This window comes from Aulostomus chinensis, chromosome 17 (assembly GCF_037954235.1).
Source record: "Aulostomus chinensis isolate RoL2024-O1b breed Wild chromosome 17, RoL_Achi_v1.0, whole genome shotgun sequence".
Classification (NCBI taxonomy): Eukaryota; Metazoa; Chordata; class Actinopteri; order Syngnathiformes; family Aulostomidae; genus Aulostomus; species Aulostomus chinensis.
The window spans coordinates 24,139,036-24,157,888 of record NC_141336.1 but is presented as its reverse complement, the minus strand read 5'-3'; the positions used below and the strand labels follow the sequence as shown (position 1 = coordinate 24,157,888).

Here is an 18,853-nt window from a genome sequence, read left to right as displayed (position 1 = left end):
ATTTTTCCACCTTGAAAGCTCTGCGTAAAAGATGCTAACAACAAAACATTAATTCTAATCGTTATGTAATTATTTCATAACTCCTCCTTCATTCGTTCTCACAGTTTTGAGGAGAATAGAACATCCGGCTCATGTCCGACACTAAAAAGACTCGTTTGGAGTGATTAGTTTGTTCATGTTCGCCTGACACTTTGGACAAAATTCAAACATAAAGCTGCACGTCCTTCATTAGTGACTGAGCACGCAGTCTCTCATCTCACTCAGTGGCCAGACTCTGAACGGTGGGTCGAGCTCACAAGACCAACCTTCTGTGACAGTTGTGATGCGTTTCCACCTGACAGCCTGCGTCCTGTTCATTACAGCTCAATGTCCTCCATTACAAGAGGGAGAGCTGACAGTCGCGTGTGTCTGTCTAGTTGCTGTCTGGTCATCTAATGTGTTTGTTTTGTCAGCCTGTGTGAGCTGATGTGACCCGTTTAGTTCTCAACAAGACTTCTGGAACATTACACCCACTGAAGAGAAAGGCAAATATTGAATTCAGCTACAGACAGGGTGCACAAACACAGTGTGGTGTAGGCAGGGATGAAAGGAAGCATTTCAGTTTACACTCATTAGCGGAGTATTCATCTGAAATGATAAACACCATTAATACATCATTTAACCCATGCAGAGGAGGTGAGATGCTGAGTGTAAATTTTGTACGTGTCAGCCTATTCGTGACAAAAGGTACAACCTGTGTTTGTGCCCACACATTTATTTTCAAGATTATAAAACAGCAGGTTCACCGACAGTGTGTTTAATATCACCCATCTATCACCACCCATAAACCATCATGAGATATTCAGTTGCTCATATACACCCCGCTGCATGGAGAGAAGGCTACGACCAAGACTATAAATATAAATAGAACAAGCAAGTCATGATATTTTTAAGTGATTTGCATCTTTCAGGCTAGAGAAGTTCTCTACTTAAATGCAAAAATGAAGCAGTTACAGATTTTGTTTTTCCACATCCTGCTCTTTGCAAGTTGCATTTGAAAGTGAAGAAGATGATTCAAATGTTCAAGTTTATTCACATTCAAAGAAAGCTAACCAAGAGTAGTTCGCTGCACTGTAGCTTCATAACTTCATTCTTATGTGGCTATAAAAAAGGAGGATGAATTGTTATGAGTATCACAGTACCTCAGTAAAAAAGAACAAAAAAACAAAACTTGTTTCACTGTCAGAATTTGAGCCACTTGGTCTGATAAAGTCCAGGGAGTCTGAAGGGGCTGACATGAGAGAGCTGTGTGCATGCTGGGCGCCCTCTGCCCATGCAGCACTACTGGTTCATGTTATCACACAAGTTCCTCCCCGACGTCATGAATTTGATGGAAACGAAGAGCGCTTGACTCCCGTTTCACTGGGCCTTCGCTTGTGTTATTTAGGCTGCATTCAGACCAAATCAGGCACGGAGGCAAAGATGCAGGTTCAAGGGGATAGTGTGCGTTTAACGGTGAACCATAACATGGCATCAAGCGGTTATGGCCAATCACATCCACCAGAGATGCCTTCTGCTGTCTGCGAAGTCAATTAGCCAAAGAGAGAGAGGCTGATGGCCGCTGTCAGGCTCGTATTCAAAACAGTCATCGACGTCAACCGTCTTCAGTCTGTTTGTTTTGAGGAAATCAAGGAAAGGGTCTGTGTCACGGCTGCACAACTTCATTGTTCATTAGCAGTTAGCGACAATGTATGTTATTCAAGTAGCCCACGCAGAGACGTGCTCACATTGCTGCACAATCTCAGTGCCTGATTTTGTCTGAAACCAGCCTTAGAGAAGAAATAAGACACTGTTTCTTCTCCAAAAGATACAAAGTAAAAGGCAGCGATGCGCCTCATAGAGCCTGTGGCAAAATAATCTCACAGCTGACAACAAGAAATGAGTGACTGGAATCATAAGAATGTTTTTACTGACAAACATTTACGAGACATTTCACTTTCTATTTGTGAGCACATAATCATTGGAATAATAAAAACACATTAGACACAGAGGCAGTAAAGCGCTTATTTGTTTCTCACCACATTTGATATCATCTGCCTCCAGCATTTTTTGTGAGCAACAAACCATTAGTGAGGGCCAGCGGGGAGGTTTATCAAAATACAGATCTCCATGCAGCTATTTTGGACTTCCAATCCAATACACTCACATTAAGAAGAACCAGAAAACCCTGGGAGTCCATATTCGCACAAGGGTTTAAGTGGATACACAATACCAAGTGTGCTTTTTGTCAATACTTCATATTCACTTATTATTCACAGATGTTCTGGTTGGATAAATCAAGTAATCTCACCAGCGCAAATTATTTCTCAGGCCATTCCTGAGAGGAATGGTTGAGCCTTCAAAACATCTGTAAAATACTCAGTTTCACTGAGGTGTTATTAAGAAGTATAAGGTGTTAAAGACTGCCGTCTCCTTCTGCATTTAGTGAGGATATCGGAGCTTTTCTGGAAAAAGTATAATTCAGCATTTTTAAAAGCAACCCTACATTTATTTCGAAGGCTATATGAGTCTCTGGGAAAATTTAAAACAGGAAAAAAATGAGTGCAAATTTCCCTTTGTCTTAATTTGTTTTGAATAAGCCCCCGACGCCATGTTTTAAGCCTCTATATTTGCAGCCTGTCATATGGAGGCTTCAGGACACTTGGATTACTTCGATGAGCAGTACGGAGGCGTTTTATGGTTTTATTATTCATCTTTTTTTACCTTTTAAATTTGGTCTCCATTGTGTTGTGTGAAAGATTACAGCAAAGCCTTTTCCTGTTCAACTCCTGGAGTTTTTTGTGGACTTAAAAAAGAAACTTCACCAGACCTACCATGACCATGAGAGGGAGAGGAGACGATGACTGCATTTTCATGTCTGGATGAACAATCGCTTTAACAAGAGCTGGCAGATGTAGCTGCAGTCGTCAGTCCAATCAGACACGTAGATGGGGCGGGGCAAAGGGAGGAGCATGCCAAAAGGTAGCCACAGTCCCACCAGAGGATGGAGGTAGCAGTGGCTAATACAACAACTGGGACTGTTAGGAATGAATAGTCATCACCACGGCTATTGGCAACATTCCCTCAGTGCAGACTTTTTTTTTCAAACTCTGTTGAATTCCTTTGGTTTAATCTACACATTCTGTTACTCATTCCCCTCAGGATCAATCAGATTTATCATTTTTCCACTCTGTCGTCCTCACATTCTCAATTCTGCTTCAGAGGCACTAAATCTCATTCACTGCCAGACTGGTGTATCATGTGACACAGAGGATTTACTGATAATGGTACATATGAGTGACTCATAATCTAAGAAAGGGAGAATTGCATTACATTTGCATTCCATCTGTGTCTTTGAATTCTTATCGGGCTTCATTTGACTGCAGGCTAGGTGGAGGATTGTGGGACCAGATAGCCCTCTGGTGGAGAACAGCTGACACTGCATGCATGGGTTCAAGATGGGACAGATGATCAACCCCATACAGGTGGTTACCAGGCCATCCGTTATACAGCAGACAATTAGAGTTAATGTGCAATTAATTTACTGTTTGGAGGGGAAACGACACATTTCACGCGCGCGTGTGTGTATGTGTGTGTGTGTGTGTGTGTGTGTGTGTGTGTGTGTGTTTGAGAGGGTTCATTTATTTTAGTGTACACCAGTGCTCATGCATGATAGAAATGAGAGACGATAATGTTGACTTAGTGTTATTACAATATTTTTTCAGTAGACACCCTTCTGCTGCAGTCACCATTTTTCCCTTAATTTCTTTATATTTACTTAAGGTTGTAGACACTCATACATATTTATAGTGTAATATAACAATGTATATTTCATATTCATATATTCAGGAATTGTTAATGCAGGACAGGAAGAGTAAGGATTTTAATGAGGTACATTTTTCCGCCAAAACCATATTAAATACACATTCATATGATTATGGTATTGTCATCTCATACATGTGTTGATACGCTCTTTAAAGAAACGTATATAATATTATCAGCGAGGTGCATTTGAGGTGCAGAAAGTCAAAATACTCAACGGGAAATAAAATAACCCCTGCCAGTGTATGATTATGTTCTTAGATTAAAATTACCGAGACATGAACATGTATGTTGCATTTTACAGCACCCAGTAAAGTTGAGCTCGTCTGAAGGAATTCATATAGAGATGAGAATGTTTGTGAGAACCAATAAATCCACTTGTCATGAGCTGGGAAACAGCCTGCTGGCAGTGTAGTTCCAGCTAATCCATGATGGTTTTATGTAACATTTATTTGCTCTGAGAAGAGAGGAAAAACTATCATTCGTTAATTAACCTCGGCTGTCAAATCCAGGGAAGTAAACTATTATATTTGCCTTCAAGATGTAGCGGGGTGGCAGTATGAAGGTACACACATGCACAGACACTGTTCTCTAAAATGTACTTCGTTATTTTCAGCTAAAAAAAAAGTTTGAGGGGAAATGGGTGAGAACTGTGTCTTTGGTGGTTCTGTAAGCAGCTTGAGCTCAACATGCACTGGAAAAAGTGGTGAGTTGGGAATTGTGGGATTTGTAGGCACCGTTCCTTTAAGAGTTTCACTGCACAAGTACTAAAATACATCCTTTAAAGTAGGCCTTTAGAGCTTTGTTCGTTCATTAAGGATTACCCAGTTTTCATAAATAAAAAATAGGCTTCACCTATGAATGCTGAGCTGTACAACAAGATTTTTTTCCCATGCAGAACACAACTAAAGTTGATGAGTAAACAGGGATAATACGCCATTAAAAATACATGCACACTTTTATTAACAAACACTGTACAAAATGAAACATGACCCAGAAAAGTCACTTTTATTAAAAAAAAAAAAAAAAAGAACTTGTGTGGACAGTATGATGTTTCCACACTGATATTTTCATCTCGCTGATAAGACAGAAAAGTGGCATCAAAATAATTTAAACTCTTACTGAGTAATACAGTAGAGTAATATGATGTTGCAGTTCTGGTGATGACACTATTCCCAATGATTTCAAAACACCAAAGCCAAGAGACAGTAGAAACATGGAATGTTTCATGCCACTGATGGTATCAGTTTACTCTCATTTACTCAAATATTTGTCCGTCACGGAGCAATGATACTCCGTTATTCATTCATACATTTCAAAATTTGTGGATTTCTTTTTTCTTAATTTTCAAAGTTGTAAAATACGTGAGTGATTGAATTTGTTTTTAATCACGTAAATTTGTGAAATCCACAAATGAGCTGTGGAAGTATTTAATCCGTCATTTCCCAATGTGACCAGTAGGTGGCTTCTATAAATGTCAGGTATATTAATCCTTCTTGAATGCACAGACAAATGCAAAAGCATGTTTTCAGTGCACGCAAAAATGCACGCAAACGCCAACGAAAAAAACACTGAAATACACTTGAATACAAAGATATAAACATTTTTGGATGCATATACGGCAGCAAAGTGAAAAGAATTAGCTCTCCCTCTCCTCCCAGTCTAACCAACACCATCACCTTACAGTTAATCCTGGTAAAGCCTGCTAATCCGTAATCCCACTGCCTCCCATTGGGCGCTTTAGTCTCTGTGCAAGGCTTGTCCAACAACACACAGGTCCGGGTGTGATGCAGACCGCAGTGTAGATCTGAGGTCTGATTGGCTGCCCCAGAATTCACCTTCCCTGGTTGTTTCATCATCCAACCTAGAAAAAACAAAGAGTATTGTCATTGCAGCCGTTTGATACACTGTTTGGTGAACAATAAGATCCGTCTCCCTCGGTAATTCTCGTATTCTTCTTCTTCTTTTTTTTTTCTAAAACTAGCATGCTACTAAACTGACAGGTGCTGGTAACCACGGAAACACCAGTGCCTCCAATTGACAAGGTGGCTCTCAGGAAGGAGGCTCCAAACAACAAAGATCTGTACAACTGTTTATGAATGCACAAAAGTTTGCATATTGAACACGAAGGGCATAGCAGGCTAACATCCTCTCTGACGCAGCCTTACCGCTGTCTATCAAATGTCCCAACACAAAACATTTTCCATTTTTCCTGTCATTAGTGCCAATTTGCACTGCCCATACATCCAAATAAGTAACAGTTACATACCAGTAAATCACTCCATGAAAGCAATATAAAAACGAGTCTACATTCAAGGATTCAGGGGGTGTAACATATCAAAACTCACCCCTGTGTACATATTGATGGTTCACTCCCACAAGTCTCAGCCACGGAGACACCTGGTGATCTTGGTGGAAGGGTTAAACTTGGCCTTCGGTCTGAGTGGCTCCGCCGGATGAAAGGCTGAGGTCCCTGAACAGAAACAGGAAATCCCCTTCGATTCCCCCAGGGACGTGAGAGAAAAGAGGCTCCAGTAGAGGTCCATGCTTGAGGGGCTCGGGGAACTGGACAAGGCTGGGCCTCAAACAACGATGGCGAGGCCGGGCAGAAGACAGAACGTGCATTAGTGATCAACCGAGACGAATCTTCAGTGCTGTTCTCTCTCGACCATCTTTGCACTTTTGGTGAGGCAGGTGGAGATGGTGCTTTGAAAGGGTATGAGGAAGAAGAATTTGAGTTTACAAAGTTCTGCTTCATCACTGGCGGGCTGGGGAGCCTCCTCTGAGCTTCTGGTGGAGTGGGGAGTTTTCTGTTTACAGGGGGGCTAGCTGAAGAGGGTGGTGTAGGTTGCCTTCTGAAGTTGTGGGGACTGGGAAGTCTCCGTTGGGACGTGCTTGGGGTAGAAGGCGTGGATGGTAACATTCGCCCTCTAGACAGAGATGCAATGGTGGCTGGCTGGCCATTGACGACGGGAGAGGGAGGCGCTGTAGATACTGCAGCGTTAAGTCCAGGCACTGAGAGGCTGCCATCATCTTGTACATCTGTGGAGTCTTCTTCCTCTAGACTAGCGGACATATTTGATGATTTCTCCGACTGGGATTCTGAGGAGTTTTTTAGGTATATAGTCTTTCTGGCTTGCTGGAGCTGAGGGCGTTTTGTTTCCTTCCCCGTGTCTGTCTCTACTTGATGATCTAGTTGGCTGACCTTTGACTGGGCAGATGTGACTTGTTGATCCTTCGCCAGGGGAATATTCTTGGAACTTTGTGGCAGGCCTCCTTTGCTAGGCAGCACAGACTGAATTGAGGCCCTCAATCGCTGCGACATTGCAGCCCTTTTTACCACAGGTGACTTTCCGGGTTTTCTAAACCCATCATCTGCGACACCAGCTGAAAGACTCTGGGCACTTTCAAAAGAATTGTCCATTAATACTTCCAACGGGGGTGGAGGAAGATAATCCAAATCTAGATCTTCACCCTTCTCAGATGCGGTGGATTCAGGTCTACAGCTGGTCTTCCCTGTGCTAAGCACAGCCTCAACATTTCCTAAGCCTGGCAACACAGGGACACCACATTTACGTACACCTCTGAGAGGCCCAAGAGCTTTTGGTCCATCTAGCTCCTCTATTCCTTGACTGAAGGTATCAATCAGTTTTTTAACCGAATTCCTGCCTCTGTACAGGCCTGAGGATGGTCTTGGTGATGGAGGAGGGCTTGGGGGTGGTGTGGCCTTTATAGGTTCCTTCACTGTTCTATCTTTCTGTTTGTTATCTTCATCCACATCACTGGTTACTTCCTGTTTTCTGTTGGTGGATCTTGTAAGGCCTGGTTTATCTCGTTGGGGATTGCTGTTATTCTCTAATGGTGGATGCTTACGATTTATTTTTGGCGACTGAGCTGGTGAGGTTCCTTGATTTTGTTTACATGGAGCTGCTGTCCGTGTGTTTCCAACCACCTTGCTTTTGTTTAGTCTATGCAATCTCTGGTTTAAGTTCTTTTGAGCTCTTTCGAGTTCAAGTAAAGTAGAATCCTCACCTTTGCTTCGCAGGGACTCTGCAGAACGGGTACGGCGTTCTTTAGCTGTTGGGGTTGTTTTAACCACTGCTCTCCGAACAGGTGCTGTTGTTTGATGTCTCCTCGGAGATTGCTCCTTGTCATCAGTCCACTGGCGTCTACCAGTTTTTGGGCTGCCTCCTATCTTAGTTTTGGCACTAGGGTTTGAGGCTGGGACAAACTGTATCTTACCAGTTATAGTGTTTTTCATTTTGATAGTCATCTCGACATTTTTAGGGTTCTCTATGCGTTTTTGGGGAAGACGGCGTGGTTGCTGTTCCTCACAATTTACAGGAGAGGAATTTGATCGCCTTCTATATCCTGCTTGTCCATCTCCCAACCTTCCCTCCATCTTGACATGGTCATCATCATCTTCTTCGCCATCATCAAAGGAGACTGATCCTAGTAATGAGTCTCTTTGTACGTTGGCCATTATGGTACATGTAGAACCTAATGAGTTCAATGAAGTAAGGGAAACACTTGGACTTATTTGACACACAAGCTTATGCCTTGACACTCCTTGTCTTCTAGCCATAGAAGCGTATTCCATAGGACTGATAGGTGTAGTTCTGTTTGTCCCAGTGGACTCACAACTCTCTCGTCTATGGCGTCTTTCAGACCCAGCAAGTGATTCACTCTCAGCCCCAATACCACTATCTTCACTAAAGAGAGCAGAGTCCTCTGGCCCAGGTTTACGCAGCGAGGCCATTTCAATGCGAGATAGGAGCTGCATTAGCCTAGTCTCTGCTGCACGTTTCACTTGCAGTTTCTCCTCCAAAAGCTCGGAGACAGAAGCAAAGTACTCCACTGCTTCCTCCAAGGCAGCGTCTCCTATTCCTCCAACAGTCTGACTCACATTCCGCATTCTCTGTGTAGTGTACTGAAGCAGCTGCTGCAACAGATCTGGTGGGGGTTCAACGTTAGCAGACCCAGCCATCGGGGGTGGAGAAGATGAGAGGTTTTTCAGTTGGCTCGGCCAAGCAAGATGTTCTCCATTTTCCTTTAAAACTTTTTCTCCCTCGTCAGCCATCTCTTCCAGTACCTGAATTATTTCCTCATAGCGTAGAGCCATAAATGCAACCATCGGCTGCACAGAAGTCTGTGTTTGGGTTGCTTGTTCCAACAGTCCAAGTACAACATCATATTTGTTTATGCTTGGATTTAAAAAGTTATAAGCAGCTTGGTGAGCTTTTACCAGAGGTTCTGGGAAGTCGACTTTTGGTATTTCAGGTAGTTTTTCTCTGTCCTTATCTTTCTTTTTTAGCACTTTTGTTCCTCTGGTGTTTTTCTTCGTTTTTTTGCCAGTCTTCTTCTCTGTCACATCCTGCCTGTCACCGCTCCTCTCTTTTCTCTGAGACACGTTACTGTCTATTCTTTGACTCCCTACTGTGTTCACTGCTTCTGGTGCTGCCTCAGTCGTGGATCGCTTCTTTTGTGGTGTTGACTGTGGCTCTCTTTGAGGTACCTGGGGTTGTCCATGTGTCTTCTTCTCTTTTGTGTCCCCATCTGTTGATCCAGTTGAACCACGATCAACTCCATCTTCCAAATGGGATTCTCTGGGGATTTCTTGAGGTGCAGGGGGCAGCATTCTCCCCTTCCTCAAGGGCCCCAGAGTCCCAAAGTTGTTGCCTTTGGATGGTGAGCAGCCCATTTTTAAAAATTCCAAAGCTTATTTTTCTGTCGTATTAACAACATCAGCACAGGGGCGCGTATGGGGAATGATGCTAATACCAGCCGAGGTCTCTAGCCACCTGCTGTATCCGTCATTCTCAGATGGCAGGGATTGCTGAGTCTGATGAGATCAAGGATGCTTCCAAAACAAAATACTGATAAATCCATTTCACAGATCCCCTCCACCTGTTATAGAGAGGCCAAATAAATCCACAGGTTCATGATCACATACATAAAAAATTCCATGTTGCGTGTACTGAAACACATCCCTCTCTGCCTTACAAAGGACAAGCAGCTGAAAGGATTAGTGAGGCTTTCGGTGAACTCCTCAGCATGTACATATGTCACGTTAGAGCATATAAAACTCACCTACTTGTAAGAACATAAGCTCATTTAAGTAATGAGGGCTGGCCTCAGGTGGCTTTTTATAGTCTGCACAACAATAACTCGCTCCATTCACCATTTCCTTTCAAAATGAACAAATTCATGTTGTAAATGCAAAGTTGCAAGTGCTTTATTTTTTCAGATGCATTCGAATTTGGAAACACTCTTCATATCACATGCATATCACTCTGTTGTGTATTTATAATATAGCAGAATTTTCATCTTGTCACTGTCCCATTGTGACTGAATGTGATCAGGTTATCCAAACACAACACTGTTCTTGAATGCCTCACATGAAGTTATTTCAGGTGTTTTGCTTATCCTCTTTTCTCCTGTGTCTAGCAGCAGTACACTGGAACAGTGAGTCAAGCTTTAAAATAACTACCTCTCTAAATAAAGGCCTGTCTCAGGCTATGTCCGCATTACATTTACCTCTCTGCCCTGTCATGTGTGATAAATATTTGATTCATTTCATAGTGTATGAACCGAAAACTTTCTGGTTGAATTTGCTGTAGTGGGGTCCACTCCTATCAGTCCATTACCATTAACAGTTTGTAGTCCATTTGGAAGATTGTGTACCATGTGATCAGACTGCATCCTGCATAAGGAAGGCAATCTGATGCAAAATATGTAAGAATGCAGAAACAACATGAAGAATGTTTACTTTTACTAATTCTTACTCCAGTAAAACAATGAACAGACTTCTACTCTCACCAGAGTACATTTTTATTTGGGTATTTCTACTTCTATTTAAGTATCCTGTGCACATATTCAACCAATGATTGGATTTACGGCAGATTTTTATACCTTGAATGACTGTGTTTTACGATGATGTTTCAAAACTACAGTGGTATTTTCACTAGTTATTTTTAAAAAAATCTGTTCACACTGTTATTATTATCATTTTTAGTGTTTCAATATCACGAATTGAGGCGAACGTGCTGCTACACGTGACTGAACAGAGTCGCCGTCAAGAGCACGAGGCCGGCGGCACCTGGAAAAAACAGCGTAGAAGAAGAAGAAGAAGCAGAAGGGCGGGATTCGCGGGTCCCCGCGTGCTGAGTCAACGGGGCAGACACAGATGCGATTTTCGGACTTTCCTCTCTGGTCAGTTGAACTCGGTGACTGAAGACTACGCTGCGCTCATCGTAGCCTCTTAATCGTGTTGTCTGTCTGCTTCCCGGCCTGTTGGTTCACCAATATCCACGCTGTTTTTGGGTCTATTTAATTTCCCCTTAACTGCACCCTAATCCGAGAGACTTCAGTGTGTCTCGCTAATGCTAGCATCCGAGTACTTCACTTCCTGAAGTTAAAGGGACTCCTGCAGTCGTGATCAGTCGGTGCAGCATGCCATTAGTGTATGGAGTCATTTTAACTTTCGTCTCCATAGCTTCAACTAAATTACTAATATTTAAACCGCCAATATTTCGTGTAAAGATCTCCTTGCTAGGCTCAGGCAGCCTTGGCTGTAGTTAGTTTGACAAGCACAGGTAGCTGTACCTGGAGCTGGTGATTATGATGCTACTGTTCGAAATCAGACAACAAATTAAACTCTCTGACCAGAAACTCAACGCAAATTTACAGTAAATCCTGCAAAGTGACCTGTTTCCTTTCTCCTTCACCACCAGAGACCTTTCACAGCCCAGGAGCAAGACGACAGTACAATGAAGCAAACACACAACTGGTGCCAAACCCCCCCTTCAGTAACTGTCAAGGTCCAGCCCAACAGTATCTGCTCCCTCCAGGTCAGAAGAGGCCTGCGGCTCAAAAGAGAGGCAGAGAGTCCATCAGGGGGGAAACAGCAGCTCTTCCAGCATCCAGATGAGAAGTACTACTCCAGGATGACCATTCCCCCAACCATCGTAATCCAGCGGCAGGAAATGGCTTCATACTTCAGACTTTTTGGTGAATGACCAGCCCAAAAGATTAAATATTCCGTTGCATTTAGGTATTAAATGGGATTTTAAATAGAAATGCACAATTGTGGATTTTTAAGCTGATATGTGGATATTAGAGATACAGATAGAAAATGTTTTGGGTCAGACATCTGCTGATATTGATAGCAGAGCAGCTTCTCCTGAATACTATTCTTATCTCTTATTGTTGTTGGTATTGTGTTCCAGGCTACATAGCGATGCAACAGTAAACCACAGCAGTTCTTTTTAAAAGTGCAAATTAAAAAAAATACAGAATTCAATTGAAATCCTTATGTTCCAGATCCAATATCCAATTAAAAAATAATTTATATTTTACAACTAATTTGGCTGATAACTATGAAACATAAGTTTATATTATGTCCACATTTGGTACATACTATTGACATCTCAAAAGGAACATTTTTTGTCTATGTATGTGTGTGTGTGTGTATATATATATATATATATATATATTGTGTGTGTTTTTTTAATTTACCAATATCTGCTGATACAGTAGTATTTTGTAATCCCTGTTGTTTATTTTATTTATTTTCATTAGCTTAAAAAACTCCAATATGCACATGATTTGTTGAGTGATGTTAAACATTGTGTGGCCACAGATGACGACCTCATCCAAGACTTTCTGTGGATGGACTGTTGCTGTAAAATGACAGACAAGGTAAAGGACACTCCATCTACACTGAGAATAGAACGCCTTTGTTGTCATTGTATGGTGCAGATCCGACATTGGGGTGCCACCCCGACAGAAGCGTAGATAAATAAGTTAAAGTTGCAAACACTTGGATGCTCGCTCTTGTCTCCACATGACTTTTCCTCTGATGGTTCAGTATCTTCTGGCCATGGTGTTTGTCTACTTCAAAAGATCCCGCTTCACTATCACTGAATACACCAAGAGGAATTTCTTCATCGCTCTGTAAGTTGAGGGAAATCAACTCAGCCCCTCCTTGTAATGGATCTCTTGCCCCTAACACCTGCTCATGCGCTCCCTCTGCAGGTACCTGGCCAACACCATGGAGGAGGACGAGGAGGAGAGTAAATATGAGATTTTTCCGTGGGCCCTGGGCAAGAACTGGAGGAAGCACTTTCCGCGCTTCCTCAAGCAGCGAGACAGGCTTTGGGCTCGCATCGAGTACAGAGCTGCTGTCAGCAGGCGCTGCTGTGAAGAGGTGCACACAAGGAGAATGGCCTGAGGAGACCGATGAATGATGAGAATTTTTTTTTCAAGGCTCTTGTTTTTGCAGCACTGTGCAGTTTTATTACTCTGGTTTATGCCTGGAGCTGTTCTATGTTGGTTTTTTCCTCTCAGCTGGAACGGGATCATTTCTTCTTTCATTCTGCAGCATTGATTACAGCTCTGTTTTATCTTGCTGTGGGTCTCCAGGTGATGGCCATCGTCCCATCTCACTTCGTGTGGAAGCGAGAGCGATCAGAGCACCACAGCGGTGCTCATCGACAGTATGGTGACAGAGACCAGGCCTGCCTGCCTCGCGGGCCCGCTACCTCCCCTCTCCCCTGCTCCTTCTGCACCCTCAGCACCTCACTAGATGGGGGTCCAGGCTTTCCGTCTCCCAGAGGCTCCTCTGTGCTCAACCCTTCATATCAACATGCACTCAACTCCCAGCAGAGTTTGGAGAAAACGCCACGCAAGGCCACCGCCGCCGCCTATAGCAGGAAGAGTCAGAAGACTAAACACCGGGCAAAGCGTTCCTCCAGCTGCTTTACTGAGGAGGCCCCCAGTAGGTACCAGAACCAGCTCAACTCCCACACTGATGCGTCAACCTCATTATATGAACGTAGATCACCCGCAGTGGGAGAGGAATTTCCTTTAGTGATGAACCAACAAACAACTCTGCTGTTCCACCCGTCAAGCTCTTGGCTTTTACTTTGAGCAGCAGCGAAGCTAGCAAACCCAGCACCGACACACAACTGGACCAGTTGCATTCTAGATTAATGTCGTGTCCTACTCGTTCACTTAGTTACTTAGCACTCCAATCTTGATGCAGAGTGACAGAAAGCTGGGATTTGTCTATTTTACTTCACTTTTTTTTTTAATATTACAAATATAATTGCGCAAAACAGGATGATTTTAACCCTCAGTGTGGTCTTACAGACCAGAAGCAAAGCCTGTTGTCATCTGCTGTAAACATCTGATGTCAGGAGGAAAAGAAGTGCAGGGTTCAAACAGTCATCAAATACCTGGAAAAGTCATGGAGTTTTTGAATTTTCAGGCCTTGTACGGTTCCTGAAAAATAAACCCAGACAAGGAACGGAAATGTCCTTCTCAAATAGTGTTTTTATAATGTTGTACGTGAACAAAAAAGAGCAAAAGCAACCAGATAAACCCCAAATCAGACAACACCACCGTGAAGGTTGAGAGCATCCCACTAACTGGGCACCACGTGTCCTCTCGTCTCTGCCAGGGTATGAGTCCTCCTGTGGATCCAGGGTGGACGCCTCCATGGACTGGATCAGCGAGGAGTAGAGCGTCTCTTCACCTCGACACCCTCCCTGAGGCTCTGATAACACTTTGACTCTTTAGTAAAGGTCAGAATCCTACATTTAATACTTGTTTAGTTTTAAACTCCTTCTTCCTTGTTTACATTTTTAAGACACCTCAAGGGACAGGAAGTCGCTCTCTAAGCTGTACCTCCCCCTCTGATGGAAACATGCAGTAACGCTCATGTCTGGAAACTGGCTCACTGACACACACCAGTCTTGTTCAACCTGCCAACTGTTCTTGGTATATATTTATCTATTTATTTATTTATTTACTGAAGCACTTTATTTTTGACAGCCACTTGAATCACATGGTATATCTTTTGGCTGAAGAGAGCCACTAGTGTCACATGATGAGGGTGGGTGAGTTTTTACTGTTGCTGCTAGCATGCCTGTTCAATCCCACGTTGCCTCTGGAGTTCTCAATAAAGACTTGAACTGAACCGAGTCTTCGCACGTAGCTTTATTATTTCTACTCTTTATGGAAAAATAGCTCCAGCCCTGGCAGTCACACTTGTACTAGATTTCCTTAGAAATACACTTCTTTGCATGATGCTTCCTTGATAAAACAATTCCGAAGTGATATCTGGCTTATTTTCCACTTCGTTTGCAGTCAGAACATTCCGGCATGTTAAAGCATCAAACATTCCTTTGAAGGCAGCGTCTCTAGTCCACAATCTTCCTCAGTTTCACCAGGAACGCTGCAAAAAAAAGAAGAAACACTTCAGGTATTAAAATCATCGTGGAAACTGCCACGTGAAATGTATCCGACCTGTGTGACTCGTCTGCCTGGGGTGAGGTTTGGCGACGTAGGGGATGCTCCCGAAGCCCAGTTGCTCCTCTGAAACAAGAAAACCTCAAGTATAAAGGAATTATAAGGAATATAATTATAAATTCTACAGAGCAGCGGTTCTCAATTCAGGTGGTTTATGTATTCATTTGTTTAGCTGCCAGGCACAGTGAACCGTTCCTTAGCTGCACTCGATTAGCTACAAGCTATTTTACATCTGTGGGAGACAAACGGCATCTCTGTTCAGAAAGTCACCTTTCCTGGAGTGATCCCGACACTGCCCGTTAACACCTGATGCAGCGTGGGTTCTTTCTGCTACAAAGGCTGAGAAATAAAGGTTTTACTGGATGTTGAAAATTCTATTTCAGGTTTTAGGTGTAAAGGAGTGAATGGTAGGCCTGTGAGTGTCAGAGCTGATGGTGTTTGTCTGCCTCAGTCGTATGAGATGTTTCACTGTTGTACTGTCGCGTTAGCAGCACACCCAAAATGTTGTGCAACGTTCTTAAAAAGGGAAATTATGTTTTCTTATTATAAGGAGAGCGAAGTACCAGAAAAGTACAGGTGGATACCAGTACCAGGACTGTTACTGGTACGAATGCAAATGTTAACCAGCGCCTGAGGAAACGCTGCCAGATGTTCACTGGTGTCTGATTAAACTCGCCTTCATCAGCCCTGTCTGAAGCGTTGCCATCATCGTCGCTCCTGCTGCCATCCGGGATCTTGGTTTTTCTCGTAACATAGCCTCCGCCTTTCTTTAAGCCGGGAGCCACCACCCAATCCCGGGCAGGAACCTCGATGATGCGTTCGCACAGCAGAGGAAGCGAAAAACACCGAACACCTTCCAGCAGGTCGATGATCTGAGAGATGCTGGATAGGAGAGAGAGAGAGCGGGGGGTCGTTCCAAATACAGCGCACCTTGACCAAGGTTTCAGGTCACAATCAAAATTTCAAAGTTACGGCAAAAGTTCGGGCGCTCTTGATGGAAACACCACAATGGAAATTTAGAACGAGGTTGATGCTCACTTGACGAGGTTGACAGAGCACACGCCCCCAGGGTGCAGGTGTGGAATCACCGAGGGCAGAGCCAGATGTGGGTTAATCATGTCCAGCACAATCTGGAACAGACACAACCCCTAACAGTCAGAGTCCAGCTCCCGGGGCCTACGTCTGAGGAACAAGCTTCCAGAAACTGACCCCGTTGAATCCCCGACCAGCGAGGAGCCAGGAGGCCGTGCAGATGTCAGTGTTGTGAAACTCCACATTGTCGGGCCACTCGTCCCCCCGCCGGAGACCCCACACCGTCCTCCAGTGCTTGTAGTTCTGCATGGCTCTACTGTAGTGATCCTTCTTGACGTCCACGCTCAGCACGCGGCCCCTGGAGCCCACTGGGACAAAACAAACACAAAATGTAGAACGTCAGTACTTTTGACCCTGACATGACCAGACACCCTATAACACCTGGATGCTGCCCGCATCACTTCCTGTCACAGCTGAAGGTCCCATAAAACTATCCTTCCTTACAGATTCCGAGCAATGCTTCCTTAGTTTGCCTTTTAGTAGAATAAAGTCCAACACTTCTGGAAAAAAGAACAACCTGAATTTAAACTGAGATGTCAATGAAGCCTCAGTTCATTATGACAGGGCGTCACTGTCGTTGTCAGCAGTCGGAATTTATTCCAATAAAAGAGACGCTTCTTATTTTTCTAACTGTATCAAATATTTTTTAATTCACTAGGGGGGGGGGAAACTGCATTTGTGAAACTGCTAATGTTTTAGTTTATCATTCCTAAATGATTAAATCAAAGAAAATAATGTTAAATTACAACATGATCACCACACCAAATGTCATTAAAATAATGATTTAACAAACTGTTACAAGTATGAATGAAACACATGACCTGTGATTATTGACAAGTAAGTCAGCAATAATAGCAGCTGTTGGTTTTTGAACTGAGCGTCTGTCAATCATTCTTATTCTCCTTGTTATGATGGGTACACATCTGTTAGCTGATTTGTTGTTAGCGTGGATGTTGATCCTTCAGGGCGCTGGGAGCAGGAGGCGACTGAGGGGGTGCAGACCTGCTCGAGACAGAAACAGAGACATGGCCCCGGACCCGGACCCGGACTCCAGCACGTGGTCTCCCTCCGTCACATCCATCATCATCAGCAGGGCGGCTGCGTCCTGAGTGGCAGAGATACACACTTCAGTCAGCGGCGCCATCAGAGATCAATAAATCCACATCCCTGCCAAACAAACACCTTTGCGTGAATAATGGCTGGGTCTCTCTTCATGTACAGCGTATATTCCTCCAGACTGGGACGCCGCATGAGGATGGGGGTTCCTGTGCTGGTCTTCAGGTAGCATCCTGCAGGGCGTCCAACTATGTCACCATGACGGATCATCCCCCAGCTGCTATGCAGACATTTCCCCGTCTGAAGCCGGAACATCTTCCTAAACTCCACACAGCTTTTCTTGCGATACTCAGCCAAGAGCATCTCCCCCTCTGTGAGCAGCCTCTCGTTTGGAAGAGTAGCTGAACTTGGTCCGTTTGACGCAGCCTCTGCACTGCGATGGCTGTCTGAATCATCCTCTTTTGGCATCACTTCCTCTTCTGTGTCCACCCCTGGATGTTCCATCTGTCCGGCTGGTTGCTCAGAAAGGTTCTGCTCATTCTGGAGGCCGCTGTCCTCCTCAGATTGCTGCGTCTGCTCCCTCAGCTGCATCACCTCAGGGCTCAGCGCATCCTGAGGCAGCAGGCTGCTGATCCTCTCCAGGGGGGACAGGGGTCTCCTCCTACTGGACAGCAGAGCTTGCCTGGATGTCAGCCCAGTTTTGAGGGGTGCGGAGTCCGAGTCGTCTCCCTTTTCATTGTGACATTTCACACAACTTGTAGACAAAATCCGTACATCCCTTCCACCTGTAGGCAGTTTTACAAACACGTCGATGTGTCTGCGATGTCCTGGGCTGCATGAGCCCGCACGCACCAGCCTGAGCATGAGCCGAAGTCCAGAAGAAGGTACTTGTACAAACATTCCTTCACATTCATGTAATTCCTTATAGAAGAGGCAGACTATCTCCTGAGATCCAGGGGCAGACAAAACCTCAGAGGATGGCAGCTGCAAATAATGAGTAGAAGATCTAGAAATGAAAAATATAACAACAATCCGTGATGGGATCTCAGTCACGGGCAGATGCCATCCTCACTTCGATTTAGCCGGTTGCAGTCGCACAAGGAGATCGGTCACCACGCTGGAAAACGCGTGTGTTCAACGTCATAAAAGAGCGACAGATGTAGTAATCCCGTGTTCCAGCAGAGGGCGGTGTGTACATTCTAATGACTAGAGAATTAAACAGCTAGTCCAGTAATCATTCTGTAAATTTTTACATTGTTTAGTTCTTCTTTTTTTATTATTTACCTCTTTTATTAATTTATTTTATTCATCATTTCCGTTTGATGCTTTTCTTATTCAGTTACATTTTTGGTATTCTTTAAAGTTTCTTTTTCCTTTCTCAACCACAAGCTAAATGACATGGTTACTCAACGTTTATGGGTTCATTTCCTGTAATTATATATATATATGTGTGTGTGTGTGTGTATGTATATATATATATATACACATATATATATATATACATATATTAGTATTTGATAAAGTCACGTGAATATTGTGTTTCAGTGCGTGT

General features: G+C 43.7%; 3 protein-coding genes across 4 annotated transcripts; 1 reads left to right on the top strand and 2 right to left on the bottom strand.

The window, feature by feature from the left end:
• Positions 1 to 4,074: 4,074 nt before the first annotated feature.
• On the bottom strand, positions 4,075 to 9,883 carry pcare1 (photoreceptor cilium actin regulator 1). The gene is made up of 2 exons (XM_086181856.1): positions 6,189 to 9,883; positions 4,075 to 5,704 (listed from the first exon to the last, which is right to left on the bottom strand). The coding sequence occupies exons 1-2, from the start codon at positions 9,539 to 9,541 to the stop codon at positions 5,581 to 5,583; spliced, it is 3,477 nt and encodes a 1,158-aa protein (XP_086037982.1). The 5' UTR covers positions 9,542 to 9,883; the 3' UTR covers positions 4,075 to 5,580.
• On the top strand, positions 6,391 to 14,821 carry spdya (speedy/RINGO cell cycle regulator family member A). 2 transcript variants are annotated; one of them, XM_086181860.1, is made up of 8 exons: positions 6,391 to 6,525; positions 10,856 to 11,052; positions 11,574 to 11,850; positions 12,482 to 12,540; positions 12,710 to 12,795; positions 12,877 to 13,048; positions 13,264 to 13,622; positions 14,303 to 14,821. In XM_086181860.1, exons 3-8 carry the CDS (start codon positions 11,610 to 11,612, stop codon positions 14,307 to 14,309), a joined length of 924 nt encoding a protein of 307 aa, XP_086037986.1. In that variant the 5' UTR covers positions 6,391 to 6,525; positions 10,856 to 11,052; positions 11,574 to 11,609; the 3' UTR covers positions 14,310 to 14,821. The 2 variants fall into 2 exon arrangements, with proteins under 2 accessions (XP_086037986.1, XP_086037985.1); XM_086181859.1 differs by lacking the exon at positions 6,391 to 6,525 and having other exon boundaries at positions 10,857 to 11,052; positions 13,264 to 13,618.
• Positions 14,062 to 18,696, bottom strand: trmt61b (tRNA methyltransferase 61B). Its single transcript, XM_086181858.1, has 7 exons — positions 17,428 to 18,696; positions 17,248 to 17,350; positions 16,363 to 16,553; positions 16,192 to 16,283; positions 15,830 to 16,035; positions 15,151 to 15,219; positions 14,062 to 15,079 (listed from the first exon to the last, which is right to left on the bottom strand). The coding sequence occupies exons 1-7, from the start codon at positions 18,199 to 18,201 to the stop codon at positions 15,045 to 15,047; spliced, it is 1,470 nt and encodes a 489-aa protein (XP_086037984.1). The 5' UTR covers positions 18,202 to 18,696; the 3' UTR covers positions 14,062 to 15,044.
• Positions 18,697 to 18,853: the final 157 nt, after the last annotated feature.

Bases quoted from the DNA above. Each gene is read 5' to 3' on its own strand.
- pcare1 (XM_086181856.1), bottom strand. From the start codon at position 9,541: ATGGGCTGCTCACCATCCAAAGGCAACAACTTTGGGACTCTGGGGCCC. The intron at 5,705-6,188 runs GTGAGTTTTGAT...TGTTTTTTCTAG, and splicing joins CCATCAATATGTACACAGGG to GTTGGATGATGAAACAACCA.
- spdya (XM_086181859.1), top strand. From the start codon at position 11,610: ATGAAGCAAACACACAACTGGTGCCAAACCCCCCCTTCAGTAACTGTC. The intron at 11,851-12,481 runs GTGAATGACCAG...GTGTGGCCACAG, and splicing joins TTCATACTTCAGACTTTTTG to ATGACGACCTCATCCAAGAC. The intron at 12,541-12,709 runs GTAAAGGACACT...CTGATGGTTCAG, and splicing joins GCTGTAAAATGACAGACAAG to TATCTTCTGGCCATGGTGTT.
- trmt61b (XM_086181858.1), bottom strand. From the start codon at position 18,201: ATGTTTGTACAAGTACCTTCTTCTGGACTTCGGCTCATGCTCAGGCTG. The intron at 16,284-16,362 runs GTCAGTTTCTGG...TGTCTGTTCCAG, and splicing joins CTGGTCGGGGATTCAACGGG to ATTGTGCTGGACATGATTAA. The intron at 15,080-15,150 runs GTCGGATACATT...TTTTTTTTGCAG, and splicing joins CAGGCAGACGAGTCACACAG to CGTTCCTGGTGAAACTGAGG.